General features: G+C 43.3%; 1 protein-coding gene across 1 annotated transcript in view; it reads right to left on the minus strand.

Annotated features, from left to right (window-relative positions):
- Positions 1-235: 235 nt before the first annotated feature.
- The window catches only part of wnt6b (wingless-type MMTV integration site family, member 6b), a 40,314-nt gene continuing 13,142 nt past the window's right edge, over positions 236-27,407 (minus strand). Inside the window, exons 2-4 of the mRNA XM_083776583.1 lie at positions 17,660-17,880; positions 4,964-5,304; positions 236-2,688 (exon numbers count right to left, since the gene is read on the minus strand). Coding sequence (XP_083632709.1) covers positions 2,227-2,688; positions 4,964-5,304; positions 17,660-17,880 — 1,024 coding nt within the window. The 3' untranslated portion in view covers positions 236-2,226. The remainder of the gene's footprint in view (positions 2,689-4,963; positions 5,305-17,659; positions 17,881-27,407) is intronic.

The raw sequence follows: 27,407 nt of genomic DNA on the forward strand, positions 1-27,407 counted from the left end.
GACAAAGTCAGAGATGAAAAGTGAGCTTTCAATAACCAACATAATGTAGTTAAACATCGAACGACAACTGAAAAATACACCAAAGTATGAAGTTACTGTCAGTTAAAGGATACGGTGATGACTGGCCATCCGTACACCCCACTCGCAAACACGTGCACACACGTATGTGCGCACACACACACACACACACACACACACACACACACACACACACACACACACACACCTTACACACACCTTACACAAAAGCTAATGTTGAAAGTGCATTATTACAATAGCCCTGTATATCATAAAAGATAAAATACATCATAATCTTTTCTTGGTATCGAATGTTGTGTAAAAATTGTTTTTGCTTTTATCTTTGCTTAGAAATAAGGCTGAAACATAAAAGAACAGTCGAACGCTACTGTAAAGCTCACAGCGGCCGTATCCAAAGTGCTTTTGAGAGAGATGGAATGGGGCGGCGCGCTGTGAGTCTTGTTATCGTATCTTTGTATAAATAACAGTCTTCGCTGGCAGGTTGACTCCACGACCACATATGGTGTTGATTGTGTCCTCCATTATGCGATAAATGTGACCAAAAACTTCCCTTTTCATACATTTTTGACACAGCAGTAGGAAAACTAAACAAAACCAGCTTTCGCTGTGGAGCCTTTCCTTCCTGTAAGTGGAATACATTTTCAGTGGATAAAAATCTAAAGACGGAACAGCGGATCCAAGTATGGTGAGGTTGAGAAGCGCTTCGCTTTGATACATGGGGGAGATGGACATTGAAACTGTAGTTTCAACATTCACTCCATATGGTTTATTATATGTGTTTGTGAGACATACACCATTGTGGTATAGAAGGATGCTCCCATTACAACCTCAAAACATTTGGTTTAAAGTGAAAATCACAGATTGTTTTCCATGTCTTCTTCTTTGCTCCGTGGCAGCGGGAGGGAAGTAGCTGCAGAAATTAAAACAAGGTTAAATAAAAAATAAAATGTTCGTGGGCCAAGCTGTAACCCCGGCTCTGCATTGAGCTCCAGTCTGCAGAGAATCTTTTTGTCTCTCTTAATGTCATGACAATTCAATCGCAACTTCCTATGCCTTACAGCAAGCATTCGTTTATGGCATCAGCAAAAGCCACATTGTTCAATTTCAACGTGGCGCCAACTACATTTCTGGAACACAACGGCTTTCTCAAAAGTCCCAGTTGGCCATTCCCATGTAGCCTATAGCCATTTTATACTATTCAACAGTACAGATGCAGCAAGACCTGCGGCAACTCTTTGTGTTTCCCTATAGGAAGCAAGTTGGACAACCTCCCATGTCAGTTGATGATGCATTGTCAGGTGACATACTGTAGTTAACAGCATTTCAAAGGGTGTCTTTGGAAAGACAAAGTGGGCTGAATGTAATGGGATAGCCACACATGGATGGTGGCTTTAGTTCCTACAGCAAACTCTAGCTGTCTCTGTGGAAAGGGGTGCTAGAGCTGTCAAGGCTTTGTTTTAACAGATTCCGATTTAGATCCGGGAAGTCAAAACAGAGGCTTATAAAGACACAACAACGCCTTATGTTGTGTTGAATGTTTTTCTTTATTTCTTTTGCGTTTAGGCGTGCGGCCAGTAAAATGAATTTATAGGAATTTCACAATCCAGGTAAATCAGCAGTCCCAGTGTAGCGTGAAATATGAAACACAGCTCTAGTCTGACCTCAGTTCAAGGTCATTTTCACTGTCTGCTGTTTGAATTGGTAGATATACAGAAGACACTGGCACCAAACTGTTCAAGCACAGTTCTTTGTTTTGTCACCGTTATATTGTTGCTCGTTCACTGACTTGGAAGGTGCATTTTAAACGTTTTAAACATGTCTCTTTGGTCCTATTTGAAGAAAAGAAATACGAGTACCTCCATTTCAATGTCGTAGGTGCAGGACTGTAACAACATCACTCCATTTTTACTTTCTTTCTTTGTTTCCTCTGACTGGCTCCTCTATTCGTCTTTCAGGAAAATGTTACGTCTAAAAATGAACTGACCACACAGAGAGGTCAATAACTACTTGAAAACCAGCAACATTTTCAGGAGGTTTACTAATCTTATCTGGTGCAAAAAAGGGTTGAATCCCAACCCCCTGCTGAGGCGAAACCATTTCAACTGATTCATGTATTTCTTTACCTTCAAGCCCGAGGGGAGGGTGGTGGGGTGGGGACGGAATGAGGGGGTAGTGGGGTTCTGCTACTCAGTGACAAAGGCTGAGCTCTTTCCGGACGGAGCACTTCTTGCACTGGACCACGCAGCACCAGTGGAAGCGGCAGAGGCAGTTCTCCTCGAACACCACCGTCTCGTCCCGGTGGCCCCGCTCGCAGCACAGCAGGTCGCACCCGCTGACGTCCATGGCCGTGCTGTTGCACATGCGTCCCCGCGTCCCCAGCGAGCCGGTCTTCCGGTTGGCCAGGCAGAAGTCGGGCGACTCGGCCGAGTAGATGAGGTCCTGGCGGTCGGGCGGCTTGATGTTCTGGCCCACGGGGATGAGCGTCTTGCCGTCGTTGCCGCCCATGACCTTGGAGGCACCGTTGAAGCGCTCCAGCAGGCGGTCGCCCACCTCACGGAAGTGTGGCATCTTCTTCCAGCACGTGCGCAGCGTGCACGAGCCCGACAGGCCGTGGCACTTGCACTCCGTCCGCATGTAGAGCTTCACCGCCTGATTGGTGGGTCGGACGGGCGTGTATGTGTGTGTGTGTGTGGGGGGGGGGGGGGGGGGGGGGGGTGGCACAAGGGGAGGGTAAGATAATGGGGGATGAGGAGGTGGAAAAAATAAATAAAGGGAAAGGGGTTGAGTAAAAAGGTGGAGGGGAGAAAGAGGAGACAGAGAGAGGGAGAGAGAAAGGGAAGAGGAAAAGGAAATTCAGTCACTAGAATGAAGCAATGCGGCTTATGACAAATGAAAAATAGTGCACTAAAGGTGTAATTTATAGTCGTGTTTTTGCGATATATCACACACTGGCACACATGCAGACACTGACACACGTGCACACGCACACACGCACGCACGCACACACACACACACAGTGACAGTGCACACGCGCACACACACACACACACACAGTGACAGTGCACACACACACACACACACACACACACACACACACACACACACACACACACACACACACACACACACACACACACACACACACACACACACACACAGATAGATAGATAGGTGAGATAAAAGTAGACGCTATTCAGAAGGAATTTAACCCCCCCAACCCCCCTCTCCTTCCATATTGCCTCAGGCCTTCCTACATCTAACAAGCCTTGACAACAGATCATTCACTTATATACTGCACATAATTAACCCATCACACACACACACACACACACACACACACACACACATACACACGCACACAAATATGTGCACTCACACACCTTATGCACGTACTGCAGCACACTTGTTTCCAGACCTCTTTAAGAAGTGTGCCTCGTCGTCAGTGGTGCATGGAAAGTAACCAAGTACATTTACTCAAGTGCTGAACTTTTACTTTGCAGACTTTGCAGTACTTGAGTACTTCTTCCTCCACAGTGCTCCACTGCTCGTCGTGCAGCACGTTCCCTCTGTTGTTTTGTTCAAATAGCTGCACACTAATGCTATAATTGGACGTTACCCCACCTCTCCACCTTTCCTCTCCTCCCCCTCCCTTCCTCCTGTCTACCTGTCTTTGACCCCAGCAGACGGGTGCATCACAACCGTTTCGCCTGAATTATACTCAGCTGTGTGCTGTGTCGCGCACCAAAAATTGCCAATCCACAAGCTCGTTGTGTGCTTGTAGATCGGCAATTTTTTGATTACCGATGTATTAATCACGCTTTTGTGCAACTACCCCCCCCTCTCTTTCTCTCTCTCTGTGTGGAGACATGTGAATGAGTATTGGCGTTTCTGCAGGAGTGTGCAACAAACTGGGGCCAGCCATGGTTGACAGCTCTAAAGCAAATGAGAGATGGAAGACATTCCCAATAACATGTCATTAACTTCTTAAAAAGGACATATGGTCTTCAGGAAAAAAGACAGCCAAAAAGGTTCCTATATCGCCCCTCTTTTTCAATAGGTAGTTGACTTGTCCTGGCCATAATTCACTCCGTGTAAATACACGAGAGTAGAGCGAGTAACAAAGAGCAACTTTAAACTTTAACAAGGGCCGGGGAAATGTTAGAAGCTATGTGCCTCGGAGGCTTGAAGACAAAATGTGTGGCACGCTCGTGTTTTTGTGTTTCAGAAACTTGATTCTTGTTCGAATATCGGTTTACGGCACTACACAAATTTAGCTGGAGGCGATATCTTTCTCCTTTGGATCTTGGTGCAACGGTGGAGCATTCCATAAGACAAGCAATGCTTTTGTTCCTATAACCCTACAGTATAGAACAGTGAATTATTACTGCTCAATATTCTGCACTATGGCTGCGCCAACTAAGTTTCCATATGCCACGTATTCAATATCAAATATTTCTCAGGTTGTAGGCTGATCAAACTTTCAGTAAAAATCTCAAGATATACCTATATTTATATCCATACAAAATAGTCTCTATAACACTCTTATCACCCTGAATATGTTTATTTTTATTTACTTAAATGTTCACTGTCCAGGATGTAAATGTTTTCATTGATTTTATTATTTTTATTATAGAATTTCCCTTTGTATTCGTAAACTGAGTGCGCAAAGTACTGATATTAAAAATAAATAAATGATTCATAACTTTGTATTGTTTATATATTGCAATAACAATGCGTGGTTATCACACAATCCCAAGGCACACCTGGACTTGGTCTCACGGTACACACACACACACACACACACACACACACACACACACACACACACACACACACACACACACACACACACACACACACAAAACAGAGCTTGGGAACCACTGAACATAACCAATGAATGAATGGGTGACATCATCACGCGTACCAGCCTGCCCGCTTCGTTGTTGTGCAAGTCAATCAGAGCCCTGATGTCACTCTTGCCTCTCCTCCTCTTGGCGTCCATAAACTGTTTTGACTTCTCATAGCCAAACTCCACGTCATCTCCACAGCCCCCCCATTCCCACTTCACCCCCTCCCCAGTGGAGGAGGCGGAGGAGGAGGAGGAGGTGGTGGAGGGGTTGGAGGAGGAGAGGGGTCGTGGAGGTGCTCTGCTCCGGGTCGCCTCGCAGCCGCACTGCAGGAGGTCTCCCATGCTGCAGGCCTGCGTCACCGCGTGGGTCACGCCCGCCGCCGTGATGGCGTAGACGAACGCCGTCTCCCGAATATCTGTAAGACAAGTGGCGAGAGAGAGAGAGAGCTTTGAGATCTGGGAAGCATCGTGTTATATGCCTGATTTGTACTTGGTTACGTGTCGTATCACTCACCTAATAGAGCAGATCTACAAGCTTATATAGGACAAGTCCGCAGAGTGATGCATTGTGGGGCTGTATAGGTCAGCTATTTTAGGCAGTGGTAGAAAAAGTACTCAAATGTTTTACTCAAGTTTAAGTATCATTACTGCAATGTATTAGTACTCCGTTACAGATCTACAAGCTGTGAGCTTGTAGATCGGCCATTTTCAAATGGCCGAAATGTATAGTGGTACGTTTTGTAATAATACATTACATTACAAAAGTACATTATTTGCCTTGTGACCACCATGACCTTTCACAGCATGGCCATCAGGCCAAACCTTCCAATGGGCAACATGGAGAGGTTGAGGCAGAAGCCTGCCCTCTACTGAGCACACAGGTGTAGTGCTGCAACTATCTACAGTATAGTTTTCTTAGCGATTAATCAATTGAATAATTGTCGAGAAGCGTGTTGTTAATAGATATTTCTTCATATATATTGATGAATCAATGCAAAAAATATATAAATCTAAATCAAAATAAAAAATGGCATGAAGCAAAATGCGCTGCTGTAGACAGTGGTGACATCTGTGATATCATCAGGGCTTAAAACTTGCAGCTGTGGAACATTTTACATTAATAAGCAGTAGTAGTTATACTAATAATAATAACGATATCAGAATATATAACGCACATTGGAGGACAGCGTGGTTGTGTGTTTTTGTTTAAGTGGGGATAGGAATAGGAACACCCAATATACCATGGCAATACCAATATTTTGGTATGCACAATCCAGTCTCAGTAAAGACCTTTATATTTATTCAGTCATACACCTGTCCGGTCAGATGGTAGTGAGATCAAAGCAGGTCTTTCTCAATGGTCTGTTATCATGACCTCAGTGTAATCTGTGTATAGGCGGTATGCGGCGTGTGTCATCATCATCATATACCCGGAAGTTATGCGGGAACAGCTTACTACTGAGTGGCAAAAAACTACTTCCTGGCCTTGACAGCCCATACATCCAAGCAGATATACAAGCTTGCAGCGCTGCGAGTGTGAGCTTGTACATCTGCTATTTTTCAAAAATCTGTGAGGGCTACCAATTTAGACTCTCTCTCTCTTACGCACGCATGTGCATACACGCACGCACACGCACGCACACGCACGCGCACGCACACGCACACGCACACGCACACGCACACACACACGCACACACACACACACACACACACACACACACACACACACACACACACACACCACCACCACAGCTGTGGGTTTATTTCTGGTGCAGGGCTTAGCACTCCTGGCTAAAGGCAAGTCCAACCACAACTGCAAATTGATCCTCTGTCCTCGCCCGTGGCTTCAACATCATTCTTCCTCTTTGGGTCCACACAACTCTATTCTCAGTTATTGATTTATTTATTCTTTATTTGAAAAAAAAGGAGCAGAGTAGCAGTTAAATACTTTAGATTTAAAGTATTTAACTGCTACTCTGCTCCTTGCTAAAGTTTAGAACATGGCAAGGAGCCTTAAAGGTGTACAATTCTACTTTTATACTGGTAGATCCACTATTTCTATAGGCCTATATCCACTTTTGATGCCAAAACCAGACGTGTGTGTAAACAGGACAACAGCTCAGCTCATGGCAAAAAAATGACTTCACTAAACTAGCTTGCAACACGGAGGTGTGTGAAACCTCATTTGGATTCAGATCCATTAAATGTGTGGAACTGAACGTTGGTCCACAGCTATAGATTTCAATATTAGCCTAAGACACAGCCAAGCGTACATGGCTGGAAGTGTATTTGTTGCCTGGAAACATTTTCTGGTTTTATATTCTATCAGGAAGCAGTGGGAACAATCGGTGCCTTCGGTGACTTCAATGGCAGAGCTCTGCCTAGATAGATGGCTCTAGGGGGGATTGGGTACTGTGTGTGTGTGTGTGTGTGTGTGTGTGTGTGTGTGTGTGTGTGTGTGTGTGTGTGTGTGTGTGTGTGTGTGTGTGTGTGTGTGTGTGTGTGTGTGTGCGTGCGTGTGTGTGTGCAGGCACTTAGTGGGCCATTGTGTGGGAGCTGAAGTGAATGACTTTTATTTCTGCAAGCTGGAAGGCGGTGAGCGTGCAGTCACCACCATCAACACTGCCAACTCCATATCGCATGATTCAGTGAATGGGATTCATTAGGGCCAGTCGCTCGCTTGCACTCTCCTGCGCGCACACTCACACTCACACACACACACACACACACACACACACACACACACAAAATGGGTGGCGTGCGACGAGACCTGCACACACAAGCATGCCATGATATCAATACCAGCTGTACACCCCAACACCCAAAGATGTCTCCAGTATAGTCAAAATTGTGTGTGTGCGTAGGCGCGTGTGTGTGTGTGTGTGTTGTGCTCAGTCAGACCACACCTATTGCCATTCTGCTTGAAAGAATATATTTCATGTTCTTAAAAAGGACGTTTCTGCATGTTCCTCTTGGACAGAGCACTTATTAACACCAACACGTGTCACTAAATAACGTATGTTGTGGCCTGGGCCGCGGCTGAGCAGTCCAGGCACCGGCCGGTAATCCAGCCTGATAGCCCGTCTCTCTCCCCCTTTCCTGTGTAATTACTGTAACCCATCAATAAAATATCTTAAAAAAAATAAAAATAACGTACGTTGTGGGGAGAACTGTTACTGTAACGTCCCCGACAGTGAATGCACACAGCTGAGATTCATATCCTATTTGAGTGTGTGTATGAGTGGACATGACAAGCGTTTTTAATCACAAAAGCTCTTTGTGGTCAGAAAGAAAACAAGACAAAGCCCATGTTGATCATACCAGTTCTGTGGTACCCTCCCAACACCCAGACATATACACACATCAAAAGACAATGGACATATTGTTTTAGAAAATAATGTTGACATTATAAAAATAAAAATAAAAACATGTTGATGATGGTGATATCTGTTGCCCCGGTAACACCTGAGGGTTTGACTAATATGGTTCCAATGCCCTCCTATCCTGTTCCTATGCGATGCAATGGAAATATTACTTCACTCATCCATTGGCCAAAGACAACGACAGAGAAAGAAGAGAGAGAGAGAGAGAGAGAGAGAGAGAGAGAGAGAGAGAGAGAGACAGAGAGAGAGAGAGAGAGAGAGAGAGTCAGAGAGACAGAGAGAGAGAGGGAGGGAGGGGATAAAGAGAGAGGAGAGGAAGTTTGAAAAACAGGAACACAGACAGACAGAAGGGTATGGCCGGGGTATGAGTTAAAAGAAGGTATTAGAAATCAAAAAGATTTGAGGCCCCCCTCTGTCTTTTTTTCCCCCTCTGAGACATGAATTCCAAACAAATTCTCTGCCACAGCGGGTGTCTGGGCCTGTCTAGGTCTGCTCTTACAGCCAGAAGGGCCCAACTTCTGGAATTAGCAAATATTATTTTAATACTCAACCTTTCAGGCAATGATGTATGGGATCCGGGTCTGAAGTCTGGAAAACAACCAAACATCGGCCCAGACACACAAGACACAGAAATATGTATTGTGATGACGATCAGTAGGCCTGTCACAATCATTTAATAATTACAAGAAGCATAATTACAATTATTTGAGATAAACATAATTATTTTTGCATAATTGTCAATAGTTTCCATGTTGAAAAATGTCCATACAGTTTCATTTCTTTTTCTAAAATAGCCGAAATAGCAGATCTACAAGCCGCTATTGTTTGGTTAAAAAAATGTGTCAGTGTCAATTGCACTACACTTCTCCATTATCAAATAATCTAAAATGAATCAATAGAAAAATGGCTAAGAACAACAATAATCGCCATAGTTACAACCCGAGTCACAGTGGTTGAATGCTTCATAGGAACGTAAGTCTTCAGAGTGGGCTGGTTTAAATTGGGTGAATGAAGTCAAAGTGTACACTCCCTCCACTTTACTGTGGGACTGTCACTGGGGCATTAACAAGATCTCTGTTACCACTTGTTATTTAGCAGGTGTGATTGATTGATTGATTGATTGATTGACATTATTTCACAGTATGCAGAATGGGTACATTTCAAACGAAAGCACAAGTCAATACAAGAACTGTTACTTTGCTGACGAACCATGATTAAGCATTTAACACTTGTTTACAACAGGATGCAGATCAATAACAATGTATCTGAACACCAGCCTGTCCCAATCCATAACTTTTAGGATGTCTTTGCGGATTTATGTATTTACACATTTTTCAGCTCTGTACATTGGAGTGGTTTGAACACTTTCAGAGCACATGTGCATGCATGTTTGATTTCGCGAATATGCTTTGATCTGGAATTCCTATATATTTCACTGTGGAACACTATGACCTGTGTAGGGTAATGATTATCCAGGAGCTACAGTACAGCTGCTTGTCTGAAAGGTGTAAATAATGCTGAGTGATTGATTGTCTACACACACACACACACACACACACACACACACACACACACACACACACACACACACACACACACACACTGTGCATGCTTACATTACATGCACAATTGCTCAGAAACAAAAACATATAAACAAGGCACATGAAGTGAGCTCTTTCACGCATGCACGCACGCACGCATGCACACACACACGCAGGCTCGTACGCATGCACTCATGCACGCACGCACAAAAGCATGCACACACGCACTAATATAAGAGTATAGACTTTTTACTGCCATTGACATTTTTACTTTACTTGTGGCTTTTCCTTTCCTAATTAATTTTCCTAATTGTACGCCTAACTCCACAAAAATATGTTGTTAACCATAACACAACCATTGCTCTTGTGAGAATCAGGACATTTTATTTAACTAGGAAACGCACACACACACACACACACACACACACACACACACACACACACACACACACACACGCATGCAGGCACAAACGCATACACTTGTTTGTACCAGCTATACTGTACAATACATCCATATTGCTGTGCTCTTTATAATCGGGACAGGGAAGCCCTTATAATCCATGTATGCGTCACAAAGCCATAGAGATATGCAGTATAGGCCTACTGTACCATGTACAATCCATGCTGCATTCCAACTGAAACAAAGTATGTCATGATATAACAAGCCACATAACCCCAAAAAACATAAAAATGGTTGAGGAAAGGAAATTAATTAGTGTTACTAGAAGCCATTTCTATTGATCAGATCTTTTTTTAATCGTTTCACTCACTAATTTACAATGACAACTGACCTTTCCAGTGACCCTGGTGGTGCACATTCACACAAGACAAACTTGATCAAGCAAATGAGTGATTTTGAACCTTGCTTAATTGTCATCTGAGTTCAAAAGCTTGGCCCTCTTTGCCAAGCTACAGCACCAGCCAAGCAATTCATAGCAAAACAAGTTGACATGTGTATACAGTATAGGTGATAAATTAATTAGTTTGTGCTTGCTATTTGGTGGCAGGTTATGAGTGCATGCGCATGCATGGTTGTGTGTGTGTTTACTTTATGTGTGTGTTCGTACGTGCATGTGTGCATTATGTGTGTGTGTGTGTGTGTGTGTGTGTGTGTGTGTGTATGTGTGTGTGTTGTGTGTGTGTGTGTGTGTGTGTGTGTGTGTGTGTGTGTGTGTGTGTGTGTGTGTGTGTGTGTGTGTGTGTGTGACTGAGAGAGAGAGAAAGTGTGCATGTTGCAGGAGTCTCTCAGCAGTGTGCATGCATGTTTGCACGGTAGTGTGTGAGTTGTCTGTCTGTGGCTGTATGATTTATGCTCACATACTGTAAGAAAGAGCAGATAAATTCCTCTTTTATTCTGTTTTTGACACAGGTGATGACTGGCTTAATTACTCTGCAACCACTTGTTCACACCGCAGGGAAGGAGTTGCTGTTTATTCTACTACCGTATTGGATTACATATAAACGCACGCACGCACGCACGCACGCACACACGCACGCACGCACACACACAACACACACACGCAGCAACAAACATCCTTCATCCTTCATTTGATTTTCACAAGCAGCTCAGCTCATCTCTCTCTCTCTCTCTCTCTCTCTCCCTCTCAGCTGGCGCACACACTCGAGTCATGACTTGGCTTCGGGCTCCATTATGTTATTTGAACACAGCTGAGATCAAAGCGAGGATGGTAATAACTACCAATTATTGACAAGACACCAGAAATCCAATCTCCTTTAGAAACTGGGCTATTAGGTTAATATAAGTTTAATACGTTTAATTGGGGGAAAAAAAGGGGAAAACGTACACAGAATTATTTGTTGTCGTTGTATTGACATGTCCGTCCGTCCAGCCATTCTTCATTCATAGCCGTGCGTGTCATTCTTTCTCTTTTTCATTCACTCTCTCTCGCTCTCACATACTGTAAGCAAACACAGGCACCGTCTCCACAGCCTAAAACATCCTCAATGTCTTACAACAGATCTTACTGTATCTGTTAGTTACAGTACATCTCCTTCCTTCAAACACGCAACGTGAGTGCTACAAATTACCAAATTACAGTCCTTGTTCTCTTCAAAGTCAGCCAATGAATGTGTTTGATAAGATAATCGATCAGTAATCTATTAGTAATCAATCCCTATTTTGGGCATTGCAGGTGAAACATTTAAAAACATTGCTATAAAATCCTAGATTACAAGCTCACATCAAGGTGCAACGCAGCGTTGTGAGCTCATCTGCTATTTTAACAATTTTTGCAAAACACAAATGTGAGATGAAGGATGAAATAGTGGTTAATCGGTTTGTTGTTTTATCATTTATTTTTATATTTCAAAAACACGCTTCTCAGTTATTTACTTAATCATTAATATAATCGCTAAGAAGTAATCAATAGTGGCAGCACTGAAGTACACGGACATACAACTATACGTATATACGTCTTGAGGTTCACATCATGTTTGCATAAAGGGAGAAATAAGCCTGAGGATATTTTTGTGCAGAAGGAGAAGAGGATGTCTCAGCTAGCCAGGTTGTGCCGTACGGACCAAACCTGTCTATAGAGATGACTCATCACTGTCTCGTACCAAAAACCTTGTGAAAATAAATAGAATTTGAGGTTTGGGACAAAATACGGGAATACCTTCTACCGTAATTAACTTCTATAACAGCTTAGGGGTGTGAAAAGACTCTATATTATATTAACTTCTATAACAGCTTAGGGGTGTGAAGAAAAGACTCTATATTATATTCTTTGTTGCATTTGAGTTAGAATCAATATGCTCATTATCATCATTATGATCATCAATCTTTACCCTTGCTTTCAGTTCTGGTTTTAAGTTACAGTACAGTATGAATGATACTGTATGATGACAACACATTATTACAAGAGGTTAAAAAAAGAAGAAGAAAGAAAGACTACAGTAATATAGATAAAATAACCCAGGAGCAGTGGTGGAAAAAGTACTCACATTTGTTACTTAAGTAAAAATATCAATACTGCAATATAGAACTACCTCGTTAGAAGTAAAAGTCAAAAATGTACTATTGGTGTCAAAATGTACTTAAATGACTAAAAGTAAAAGTAGTTATTATGCAGAGTGTCCCATTTCACAAGTTCAAAATGTAAAATGCATTGCATTGCGACACATTAACTAGTAACTAAACCAGTTAAATCAGTTAAGTAGTAAAAGTACAATATTTGCCTCTGAGATGTAGTGTAGTCTATTTGAAATTGGAAATACTCAACTTGAGTAAAGTACAAATACATCAAAATTGTACTTAACTACAGTACTTAGTATATGTACTTAGTTACTTTCCATCATTGCCTAAAGTATAGGCAAAATAACATAAAGAATATTGAGGTTGACGGCCTGCATTTGCCTGGCATGGCTTAGGTCCACTCAACCCCTTACTGAGCAAGGTCAATGCCAGTACATACAAAGCCATCGTGAGCGATCGTTCTCGTTCTCAGGTGAAGTCTTTACACGTGCTATTAAAAACACTTTATGTTGGCACTTCTTTATTTTGGCCGTCAACTGTATTAATGACAAACGGCCATTAAGTGAGAGATCCAGGTAATTGAGGGCGAAGGTTTCAAAAACAAAACTGCACTTTGGCTTCTTATAGACAGGCAGGAATTTATGATTAATTGCTTCTCTGTCTTCTACTGGCAGATTGTTGCCGTGTGTGTGTGTGTGTGTGTGTGTGTGTGTGTGTGTGTGTGTGCGCTGTGTGTGTGTGTGTGTTTGGGCATGTGTGAGTGTCTGTGTGTGTTGCTCTGGTATGTCTCTCTCCCTCTCTGTATGCATAAATGTCTTGTCTTCCTATCAATTTGTTGTCTATCTATATCTATTCGTTGAACTAAGAAGCCTCAACTGGATGGCCAGGTGTTATCTTGTCACTGCTGCAGATAGTCAGTAGAACCCAACCTAGTGTGTACTGTGTAGTGGTCCTGTTTTCATTGCAGCGTAGGTTTTTATTTTACGTTAGTGGAAGAAAATAATGTATTGTGAAACTCCACTCACTTAAAAATCACTGTGAAAGAAGCGTTGTTTTCCATACTCGTATTTTTCCCTAACCTTTTTCCTCACTCTGCACCCAGAGCGCCAACAACCACATTGTAACTGGGGGTTCGTTGATTTGAGTTTAAATGACTGCGAGCTACAGAGCCAATGATGTTGTAGCGAGAACTGGTAAATCTACCCACGCTATCATGTGATTGGTCGTTGGTGGACAACCGTTTACACAAGTTAGGCTGTGGTCAGCCTTCCTTAGTCAATAAACAGGGAAATAAAAGTGACCCATGGAAACTGGTCAAATTGGCAAACTGGGATTATAAAGGAAATAATGGACTTCCAGGTATATATAGTGGTTGTGGAATGGACACGTTACAATCCTAAACGCCATTTCACAATGTGATACAGTATATGGCTGCTATAGGACAGTTGAAAGAATGGATACTGTAATCAACATTCTTGGGACAACCTTTATAAAATTACCAGTTTTATAAGGTATATCGACATCAATATTTCTGGCCCCTCGGCCAGACAGAGCACGTCATGCTACCACAGAACCACAGGGGATTACAGCTCTCCTCTGGTATGGGTTACAGCGTGGCTATGGCCAATGGTGTAAAGTAACTATACGTAAGTACATTAAACTTCTGTACTACGTAAGTACAATGTTGAGCTATTTTTACTTTACTTGATTATTTCCAATTTCCAATACTTAATTACTTTGTAGATTTTGATTATTATTACAAAACATACATTATCTTCAGCCCTACAGCATATATTTATATTTTGGCCATTTAAAAAAAGCCGATCTACAAGCTCACAACGGCTATTGTCAAAAGACTTTTTAAACATTTGAAAACTTGAAATGAAACATTCTGCATAAAGAGTACTTTCTAACGGTCTGGGCACCGGACTGGTGATCCAGTCGCGGTGTGCCGCGGGTTCGACTCCCGGACCCGACACGGCCTTTACCGCATGTCATCCCCCCATCTCTCTCCCGTTTCCTGTCAGCCTACTTTCTATCCCTTAAAAAATCAATAAAGGCGTAAGCCGCAAAAAAAAAAAAAAAATTAATTCCGGACTTTAACTTGTAGTAGCCCTTACCTGTAGTGAAATACTTGTATACTGCGCCCTGGGTGCGTTTTCACATTTTTTATTCACTAATAAATTCATTATTAATTTAGTGTGTTAAATTGGAAAAAGGGACCTCCATATTATTATGGTCAATGCCTGTGTGAAAAGTGGGAGTGATTGGTGCATGCAGTGAGGAGCTACGGCAGTCACAGTGACACACAGACAGACACACATTCAGACATTCAGACATTGTCAGAATTATAGTATTTACTTGTATTTCTATATTGCAGTATTGTTACTGTTACTCAAGCACAAAATGTGAGTACTTTTGATCCAGAAAGACCGGCCACAAATGTAAGTCATGACATACAATATGAGCTTGAGCCCAAATGTCTGTATATTGCAAACCGTTTCTGTCCCAGGATTGGATATTATCAACAACAGCACTGCCACCTTTCACCTTCTGGTAAAACCAATTGCAGACGCGATGGATGCAACATACATGCACCAGGTATTCAATAACATTTTTTTTACCATTATATTTTTGTCCCACAATTATTCACTCATTATTCACCCGCTGCCAATTGTCTAATCTGTAATCCTGGGCACTACTCTCCCTCTGCCAACATAGGGAGAGCCCCGAACTGAGCTCATGCTTCCTTCAATGGTGATTAGGAGTCTAAGCTGCGTCTTTTCTTTTTTTTAATTACATTTTTTTTATCCCACAATTTTACAACCAATTTTTTTACCCAGTGTCAATTATCTAATGTAATCCTGGGCGCTACACTTCCTCTGCCAACCTGGGGGGAAGCGGACTGACCTCATGCTTCCTTCTATGCATGAGGAGTCCAAGCTGCTTCTTTTCACCTGACAGGGGGGAGTTTCCCCGGCCGGACGTAGCACGTTATTCTGACCAGTTCCTTTCCCCTCCATCAGGCGCCCCGGCTGGCCAGGGGGAGGTAGTTTAGAGACCAGGATTACTGCATGTTTTTGTGAGGGTACCTAACCTAGGGCAGAGGTGCCTCAGCCTAGTAGGAAAGATTTCACGTAAATTGCACGCTGCGTTCATGATTTGAGGCTTTTTGTTCAAAACGGGCCAATCCTGCTAACTTTGAAAGCCAATGTTAGCCAATTAGGATGGAATATTAAATATCGGACAGATCCGTCTTGAACACATGACTATAGAGATAGTGTGTAACGATTTGTGGGATTTGTGGACAGAATCTGGAGGAGTAATATAAAATAAAAAAATTCAAATGTCGGCCTCCTGGTGGCGCTATAACAGGCCGTTCTGGAAAATGTGGGGCAGAGGTTCATCGTTGTCATCCAGGGAGTGTACATGCAAGATTTGGACCGACCGGGTTAACGGTGCCGGAGATTAGCTGGTAACGGACGGACGGACAGACACACACGGACTCACACACACGGACGGAGTGCAAAACATACTCTCTCCCCATGCCTTCGGCCTGGTGGAGACAATAAAACATACTCTCTCCCTATGCCTTCGGCCTGGTGGAGACAATAAAACATACTCTCTCCCTATGCCTTCGGCCTGGTGGAGACAATAAAACATACTCTCTCCCCATGCCTTCGGCCTGGTGGAGACAATAAAACATACTCTCTCCCCATGCCTTCGGCCTGGTGGAGACAATCAATATATATTCCATTCTGTATTCTATATTCCATCCTGACTGAATTGCTCATTTCAAAAATATTTTAAAACGTCAAATGAGATATTCTGCACGAGTACTTTTACTTATACTTTAAGTACATTTTGATGCCAATACCTTTGTACTTTTTGAACTGCTGACTTTTACTTGTAACGTAGTATTTCTATATTACAGTATTGAAACTTTTACTTAAGTAAAGCATTTGAGTACTTTTTCCACCACTGAATGCTGGACCTTCTCTGCTTGTTGACAAAACACATTGCTATATGGACACAGTGAACTGGTCCTCTGTGATTCTGCTCATGGAACCGACAGACAGCTTCTTCTATGAACATTCTCATACCAGAGAGAAAAGCCAACACAGTAATTGCAGAAGACCGAGCCATGACCCGACATTAGCTATATTACAGACTTCAAAGAGCTGGAGGATGATGTTAAAGAGATCTTAGGGGGAGATGGTAAGGGAGAGGGCAATTTCAGAAGATCATTCGGAGCGCACGCGGGCCATCTGATGAAGAGGAGGGAGTCAGTCGAGTGTGAATATGTCTGCTCTGAAATACAACAGCTGCCCTTGTCTGTCGTACCGTGACCAGACAGGGAACCGACCTCAAGTTGACGTAAGGCCGGCAGCCTGTGGTCCCGAGGTCATGGGTTCAGATCCAAAAGCACACGTCGGCGAAGAATGGGAGATGACACTCTCTTTAAAAAGAGTGGAGGTTTATATAACCACAGCAGTAGATTTAGGAAAGAGTGCTGACAAGAGCCATATTCTTGATGCTAGAAATATGTTCTCTATTACGCCAATCAATCCTATGGCGAAGTGGGATATTTGCGGTTTCTAGATGGGGCAACAAGCCTATGGTTTATTTAATCACAATTAAATAAACCAAAAAATAACAGATGTACAAGCTCGCAATGTGTTGTGTGAAGTGAATTGATGTGGGGGGATAGGGACCGAGTATAGACCCCTGAAAGGTTCCCGCGGTCAATGAAGTAAGTAAGGTTTAAGTAGTTGAAATGAAAACTGAGGATTATACTGTGTATTCATCACAACATGGCATTAGCATTGCCAGTACTCGCTCACACGCTCACCTTGCTGCAGTATTTTGCCAAAGTACTTGTTATGGCTGGTGCAGTTCCACCGGCGGTACCTGAACTGGTACTGACACTCTCTGACGCCCAACCTGGCACCTTTGGCCACCTCGCTGACGATCTCCGGCTGAGTCTGGCAAAGCTCCGCCTGCTTCCCCGCCAGGCGCTTTGTCTTCCTGCAAATACTGTTAGGATCCATGACCAGTGGGCTGCCCACTGCCCTACAACAGAAGAGACAATGGTAGCTCGTTAGAAGAGAAGAGGAAAGCTTAAGGACAAAGAGACAATTTTGACTAAATATCCTCAATGTTGATATTTGGTAAAATGGGTTCAGATCTGAGCCAAGTCTCCTGAGGAGGCCGCATCTGAAGCCTGTCCTGGACAGGAGTCTCCGGAGGTAAAAACAGAAGATCAATTTTCTTTTTTTTAAGCGGCACTTACCAATTAAATCCAAATGAGCTTTATTGGCATGAGTAAACAAACGTTTACAGTGCCTGTCTGATTGGCCTACCGAGTCCCGACTGGAAGTTCAAAGATGGTGGATTTGAATTTGTTGAAAAAGTGTCTTCTTCGTCCGTTTTTCTGCCCGACAGCAACAATACGTATAATGTATTATGATGGGCCAATTTTAAAGGTGATTAATGTGGAGAGACAAATCACATAAACCTTAAGTAGTTCAAATATTAACATAATGGAATAAAAGGCTTTTCTCTCTGGGGTTTGATGAACAAGGGCCCATAACCTCTTCAACAGCTCTGATGGATGAGTGTATACCATTGGGATAAATTGTTTACTTCAGCTCTTAATGGGGAAAGAGGACCTTGGCTCTTTCACTGGAAAGTCCTGCCCAGGGCCAGGCAATAGGACTTCAAATCAATATCACCATTATGTCAAACTATTGCCTCTATTACAATTAACACACTATTACTATTTATTCTATTTATTGTAACAAAGCAGATCTACAAGCTCACAACGACTCACGCTGCAGCGTGCTGTAAGCTTGTAGATTTGCTATCTTATAGCTACATTATTGTTGTACACCACAATTTACAATTTTCCTATATACAGCTTTAATGTTTGTGTTATCTGAACAAACGTAAAAAATGCCATTGACAATGAACAGAGAATGTGTCTGAGCAAAGGCGTATGTATGAACAGAGAATGTGTCTGAGCAAAGGCGTATGTATGAACAGAGAATGTGTCTGAGCAAAGGCGTATGTATGAACAGAGAATGTGTCTGAGCAAAGGCGTATGTATGAACAGAGAATGTGTCTGAGCAAAGGCGTATGTATGTCGGTGGGAACACTTGGCCAATAAGGGACCACCAATCTTGATGATGATGTACGGTACGATGATTAGAGCGCCCCTCACTTCACACGGGTGTGATTTTTAATACACAAGAATAAAATAAATTGTACCCACACAAAGAGACACCCACGCACGCACGCACACGCACACGCACACACACACACACACACACACACACACACACACACACACACACACATCGTCAATTGCTTTAATAAAGCTAACGACATTCATATGGAGGATAACATGTCAGCATTATCTATGATTGAATCAAAACACCATTAATTACAACCCTAACACCAGGCCAAGTACGTCATGGAAACGGCTGATCCTTCTGTCCAAGTACTGCTATCACTGTCTGCGCAACATTATGATAATAGCGGGCGGCGTGGATTACCGTTATGGATTTCCTGTAATCCATTCTAATAAATTCATCTTGTCTTGAAGATTAGGAGGAGTGGGGTGCAAATCATCCCATGACATGAACCATGATATCTCTGCTGTTGGGAAGAAACCACCTTAAGTCCAAAATGTTCAATCTTCAGGAAATGAAAAATATAAATTTTTCAGGAAATTAAAACGATGCAATACTGCCTCATCAAAGTTGGTATTTGACTTTATATATTGTCAATTAGTTGCATAAGAGGGGGAGAGGTGGTGGAGTTAGCTGTTTTAGCAGACAGTTTGATGGTCCAATGGAGTTAAGAGGTTTTGTCTGAAGCGGGGGTTTTTTTCATTGGTTAAATATTTTTTTTACCCGTCACAGATGTAAAGGTGGTTCAATAGCATTGATTTATCCTTCCATCCATCTTCAACTGTTTGTCCGTAGTCGGGTCGTGGGGGCAACAGCTGTGTTCCAGAGCAACATTAGTGACTTCCTCCTGGGGGATCCCGAGACGTTCCAAGGCCAGTGAGTCAATGTGTTTCCTCCAACTGCGTCTTGGTCTGCCCCAGGGTCTCCTCCCAGTGGGACGCGCCTCGAGGACCTCCCTAGGGAGACGCCCGAGCGGCATCCTAACCAGATGCCCAAACCACCTAAGCTGGCTCCTTTCCAGGCAAAGAAGCAGCGGCTCTACTCCGAGTCTCTCTCGTGTGACTGAACTTCTCACTCTATCTCTAAGGGAGATGCGAGTCACCCGTCGAAAACTCATTTCGGCCGCTTGTATTCAAAACCTTATTATTTCGGTCATGACCCACACGTCATGACTATAGGTGAGAGTAGGAACAAAGATTGCTCGGTAGACAGAGAGCTTTACCTTCTGGCTCAGCTCTCTTTTCGTCACAACAGTGTGGTACAGCGACTGCAATACCGCCCTGCTGCTCTGATTCCCCGGCTGATCTCCTTCTCCGTCCTCCCCTCACTCGTGAACAAGACCCCGAGATACTTAAACTCCTTCACCTGGGGTACTGTCTCATTCCCTACCCGGACTGCACAATCCATCGGTTTCCTGCTGAGAACCATGGCCTCAGATTTGGAGATGCTGATCCTCATCCCAGCCGCCGTACACTCGACTGCGAACTGGTCCAGTGAGAGCTGAAGGTCTTGATTGACCTCCGTTGGTGCCATCAGGACCACATCATCTGCAAAAAGCAGTGAAGCAACCTTTAGCTCACCGAGGCGTATACCCCCTCCACCACGACTTCGCCTCGAGATCCTGTCCATGAAAATCACAAACGGGATAGGATCTACAAAGTAACTTGTGACTAAAGTTTTCAAAATAATTGTAGTGGAGTAAATGTACAATATTAGGCTCTGAGATGTAGTGGAGTAGAAATTGGAAATACTCAAGAAAAGTACCTCAAAACCGTACTTAAGTAAATGTACTTAGTTACGTCACACACACACACACACACACACACACACACACACACACACACACACACACACACACACACACACACACACACACACACACACACACACACACACACACACACACACACACACACACACACACACACACACACACACACACACAAATCCTAGAGATCATGTATCTATTTGTACCTACAGTATGTGAGTGGACACTCACAGTTGAATGAACACTCTGGGCTTTACAGCATATCAGCCTCTGTATACTGGTTATTGACAGTGTATTGACAGCGTCTCTATGGAAACAGCCCCAGAAGCAGCCAGAAGTGGATGTTCTGTGTGTATGTATGTGTGTGCGTGCGTGCGTGCGTGCGTGCATGCATGCGTGCGTGAGTGCGTGTGTATGTGTGTGTGGTATAGCAACAGCAGACAGTTGCCATGTGTTAGATGTAATTTTTGTTCCTAGCAATCTCTGCTAAATTAGCAGGTACAGGTAGCCTACGGTACTTAACAACACACACACTCCCACATGACAACCACTGATTATCCACCACTGTCATCAAGGATGGGCGTGTGTGTGAGTGTGTGCGTGTGTGAGTGAGAGACAGTGATAAAAATGGAATACTGCGATCTGTGAATGAGAGACAAAGTGTGTGTGTGTGTGTGTGTGTGTGTGTGTGTGTGTGTGTGTGTGTGTGTGTGTGTGTGTGTGTGTGTGTGTGTGTGTGTGTGTGTGTGTGTGTGTGTGTGTGCGTGCGTGCGTGCGTGCACACACACAGAGTGTTTTTTTAACAATGGGAGGTGCAGAGACATAAAATAACTGAGCATTCAGTATCAAGTTTTGTTCCGCAAGGAGAGGAGAAAGAGAGAGAGAGAGAGAGAGAGAGAGAGAGAGAGAGAGAGAGAGAGACACAGTGTTGGATCCCGTCATAAAGTGAGACAGAGTACCAGTCAGACACAGACATCTGAGATCAAAATATATTTGACATATGCTTTGGATTTTTAAAAGACAAACTGTCACACATGCAGGACTTTTATTCTTGTAGCTAAGACAGTTAAGCATAAAGCTTCAATAATGGTACTCTGTGACTTTAGTCAACAAGCATGCCTGCACCCACTGTGAAACTGTGTGGAAAATTTGGATATTAGATAGATAGATATTAACCCAAACAACACCTTCTATCTTCCACAGCTCTGAATATATAGTCAACGTAATGCTCAAGCAGGTGAAAGTGTGCTCAACAAACCTAGCCTGGATAAACGGCAGATTTGTGTCTGACTTATTAGCCAGGCTACAACAAACCCACTTAGGCCAGATGATGAATGGCAACCTTGACCGATTTTCAACCTAAATCTCACTGTTCCTATGTGAGGAGCTCTTGTTATTAAGTGACACCATCGTACGACGAAGTATAAATCAGGATTTACTCAATTCAACTCTAATAAGAGTCAAGAGCTAAATTGTGCCTTTCTCTGATTTGCTTATCCCATTTCTTCTAGATGCATCTGTGGCAATGATAAGATATGTTTTGTCATTTTGATAGAAGACAAGGGCCAGAAGAACTCTGGATAAGATCACTCCGTGATATAACTTCATTGCATCACTGTACTGTATGTCAAAGATCCTGCCATCAGCAACCCCAATTAATTAAGACTCTCTCTCTCTCTCTCTCTCTCTCTCTCCCTCTCTCTCTCTCATTGTAAGATAGCAAAAAAAAGAAAGAAAACTATGATTCAAATTTCTTCTATTCTCCCTGATAATGGTGATAGATGAGCTCTGATGTAACTTTGGAGATAGATGTACTCTGTACTCCTGTTGGCCTGCGTTCAAAACCCAGCCGTACGTACCTTCTCCCCTGCCTCTCCCATGATCTCCTGCCCTCTCGTCCTTGTTGCCATCTCACTGAAGACAATAAAATAAAACCACAGAGGGGAGTTGTGGAACGTCTCCAGCAAATTGCTGCCGTCGGGCAGAAACCTTGTATCTCCAAATGTCAATGTCATGCTTGTAGATCTGCTATATTTCTTTTGCTATTTTTGAAGTGAAAGTGCAAGGTGATTGATTTTTTTATATACATATTGAAAGTGTCAACAAGACCTAGTAATAACAACATTGGATCCATTAGAACACAGCTTTTTAGTATATTTTCCGGGAAAGTTTTGTTAACAGTTTTGGACATACAAGTTTTCCACCACATACACAGTGAATCACAGTGGTGCACCTCAAGCTCAGGGCAAATAGATAATCATAAGGGCTTGGCTTCAAACCACCACAGTTGTACTGCATCATTCTGGACCCACAAACTCTCGTACAAGATTCGAATTCAAGATTATGTATGTACTGTATGTCATCCCTTTTACAATCCTAAACCCGCTCAGGGCAGGATTGCAACAATGCTGCACACTTCGGCGGACGCGACCACACGCCACGGAGCACGGCCAGCCTCCCGGGACCTCGTGAAAAAACACCCTCGGCTCCCGCACCAATGTGCGTGGCTGACCTGCATCAAAGACTTGCGTGTAATACCCAAATGTAATACATTTCCCCCAAAACACACACCTAGCCCCGCCATAGCCCCCGCACTGCATGCTGGGAGGGACACAGCTTAATGTAGGGGTCACCGATTGCTGTGCAACATCCCCGTCATGTTCTCACCACCTATTTCAGCTACACCACAGACACACACACTAACCTATACAATTCTCCACGCGCAACACAGAGCCCTTATTAGCTAGCCGCTCAACACAGCTGTGATTGGCCAGCCACACACACACTACAGTACATCTCATCGGCACAAAACGGGCACAACACGCATAATCGGATGCCAAGTTCTTCCGAGCATTATTTCCCAGTCCCACCACGGACTCATAGTAACCTTGCATCAGTGTCATTGCAGACACATGGGTTCACAGAGTGGACGTAACGGGGGCGGGGGACTTGAACTGTGAGTGAGTGAGTGAGTGAGTGAGTGACTGTGTGTGTGTGTGTGTGTGACTGTGTGTGTGTGTGCGCGAGTACAGGGGGTAATAAAGGGGTTATTGCATGTGGGCTTAGCGATAATTTTATGATTTTCTGTACCCGCAAAAAACAAAAACAAAAGTTTGACTGTCACAAAACAGTTATATCTAGGGACCTCAAAACCTACTCTAGGGAGGCCTTTAACCTTGAACTGGAGAGTCTGGATTGGTCCGGTGTGCTCAGGAGCTCACTAGTCGAAGAAGCATGGCTTGGCTTTAAAACCAAATTTACATCAGTACTAAACATCATGGCTCCTTTGAGAACCGTCAGGGTCAAAACCCGCTCGGAGCCATGGATGAATTCGGACATACTGACTGCAATGAAAACCAGAGACAACAAATGCTCTGAACTTCTTAAATGCAAGTCCATGCTAGCCAAGCGCTTCGACAGTGATCTCCAAACTAAACTGTACATCCTAAAAACCCAATGTAACAAGCTAAGAAACGGTGTTATTGCCATGACCAAATCAGCAAAAAGTAACTTTATCAATGATAAAGCCGAGGAAATTAAAAACAACCCTCGGGAGCTTTGGAAGCTACTAAACAACCAACTAGGCTGTGGTCAGAAACTAAAAACCAGGTTTACTAACATAAACATCAAATCGAATAACACCCTCATCACTGACAAGCTTGACGTAGCAAACCACTTGAACATCTTCTTTACAAACATTGCAACAATGCTGGTTAACAAACTGCCCTCCCACTCGGGGCGTTTTGGTGTAGAGCACATCAAAGCCTTCTACAAAAACCTAGGTGTTTGTAAAGATGATTTTAAAATGGCAATGGTAACAACTGAGGAGGTACTTAAAAAACTGAGTGCCCTCCAACCCCACAAGGCCACTGGCCATGACAATATTCCCTCCAAATTTCTCAGAGACTCAGGGGACAGGTCCCCCAAGATTTTAAACTGGCCAAAGTAACCCCCCTGTACAAAAAAGGGAGTAAATTACCGCCCTATTTCTATTCTAAGCTCCATCTCGAAAGTGATGGAAAAAATAGTCTATGAACAGGTTGAAAAGTATCTTGCCACTAATACATTACTGTACGAGTTCCAATCTGGGTTCAGAACATCCCACTCCACTGACACATGCCTCCTCTATTTGAGCGACCACATCAAACACGAGGTGGACGCTGGAAAATACTGCGGCATGGTCATGCTGGACCTCCAAAAGGCTTTTGACACCGTGAACCACTCCATACTGGTTAACAAGCTTAAAGCTATTGGTTTTGATAGCACATCAGTGAGCTGGATGCAATCCTACCTGGAGGGGAGAGAACAGATGGTGGAGGTGAACGGAACACTGTCCCCTCCCCTCCCAGTGAGCTGTGGCGTCCCACAAAGAAGCATACAGGGGCCTTTACTGTTCCTAATATATGTTAACGACATGACTTCAGCTTGTGACTGCAACTTGTTCCTGTTCGCAGATGACTCAGCACTGCTGGTCTCGGACAGGAACAAACTGCAGGTTGAAAAGACCCTCAGCTCTGAACTCGGTAGAATCTGCACCTGGCTCGCTGATAACAAACTATCCTTACACCTGGGAAAAACTGAATCCATCCTCTTCGGATCAAATAGTAATCTCAGCAAGGCAGATGGCTTCTTGGATAGAGTGGGTGACAATATTATCACACGAAAAGATCAAATTACCTACCTAGGTTCCATCCTGGAGGCCAATCTTTCCGGTGATAAAATGGCCACCAACGTAATCAAAAAAGTCAATCAAAGAACAAGATTCCTTTACAGGATCTCCTCACTGGTCAGCAAAAACACCTTGAAGACCTTAACAGGAGCCCTCGTACAAGGTTTCTTTGACTATGCATCCACCTCTTGGTACCACAGCACCTCAAAGGCCCTTAAAACAAGGCTCCAGACCTCCCAAAACAAACTGGTCAGGCTCCTACTTGGCCTCACCCCCCGAACCCACCTCACCCCTGCCCACTTTGACAGGCTGGGATGGCTTAGGGTCGACGACAGAGTACAGCATCTTGCAATGGGTCTGGTCCACAAGATTCGATACACCACCAAGATACCCATGTACCTGTCTAAATACTTCCTTAATGTAAACGAAGTCCACACCCACAACACCAGAGGGAGTGCAACAAACCATGTACAACCCAGATTCGGCACAAACAAGGGACTAAATTATTTTCGCTCCTATGCCACCAAAATGTGGAACGCCCTACCAACAGTCATTAAGACATGTGAATCCCTTGACTCCTTCAAAACCGCTCTCAAAGGGCACCTACGGATGGCTGCAATTCGAAACTGGCCTCTGTAAAATCTGAATCCCCACACCCCACCCCCCCCCCCCCCCCCATTTCCCCTCACTGTATAATGTATCTTTTCCCTTTTTTGCTTCCTATATGATGAATTCCTGTTCTGTTCTTTAGCTACATAGAAATGTCTATTTGTATGTCTCTAAATGTTTGTATGTCTCTAAATGTTTTGATGAATTGAACAATGTGGACCCTGTTGTAAACAAGTGTAATGCTTAATTGGGTCGTCCACTCACAGTTAACAGTCTTTGTATTGAGTTTGTGCTTAAAATGTACTGTAAATTCTACAAACTGTTAATAAATATTTCAATCAATCAAAAAACAGTACACATACTATTTACCCAGGGTGTGCGCGTGCGTGTCTACGACGTGTAGCCATCCGTTACTACATGTGGAGGCTGACAAATCCCGCAATTTCCTTCTTCACATTGCGCTGCAACGTAACTAGGATGAGCCACCCGAAGGGCGGCGAAATTCTAGTATATAAGACAAATGGCCGGAGGAAAAGCAAGAAAATAACAATGGAAATAGCAGTACAAAATACAATTCAATAACAACTGCACAATATAATGTGTCTTTGGTTCGGTGCTGTACAGTTCACGCACGCACGCACGCATACATGCACACACACACACACACACCATTTAGATAGGAATCATGCAGTGGTTAAGTTAGTCTTCCTGTTTCACAATAATTGACACTAAAGCTCTCATTCATCTCAGCCACGCACAGGCACGCTCGTACGCACACACACACACACACACACACACACACACACACACACACACACACACACACGCACACACACACACACACACACACACACACACACACACACACACACACACACACACACACACACACACACACACACACACACTATAAAGATATTGTTTAGCCATTTCATGCAAAGTCTCTCAGTCAAAACTCTCCATCGTGATCAGTGTGGTTAAACAGTCTCCAACCAAAACACCAAGCGGGATCTACTGTAAAGCCACCGATATGACCGAGAGCCTTACCAAAACACTGTCTCGCATGAACTAATCCTGAAGATAAAAGTCCCAAAATAGACAGAGAGAGAGATAGGCGTGGATACAATTAGATAAAGGGGCAATATTATACAAATAGTAATTGTTCGCAGAGACTCTGTGTCAACCAGTCAGATGACAGCTCAGATACTGTAGTTAAAATTCTGTATTCGTACAAATAATTGTAAGGAATATATTATTGCTGCTTTACTGTTTTGTACACCTTTAAGTTATTGATTTAAATGCATTCAATATTGCTAATGTGTATTTGGTTATCTTAAACAAAATCTAGTTTTACTTTGTT

Source organism: Protomyctophum parallelum (assembly GCF_964188405.1).
Source record: "Protomyctophum parallelum genome assembly, chromosome: 11".
Classification (NCBI taxonomy): Eukaryota; Metazoa; Chordata; class Actinopteri; order Myctophiformes; family Myctophidae; genus Protomyctophum; species Protomyctophum parallelum.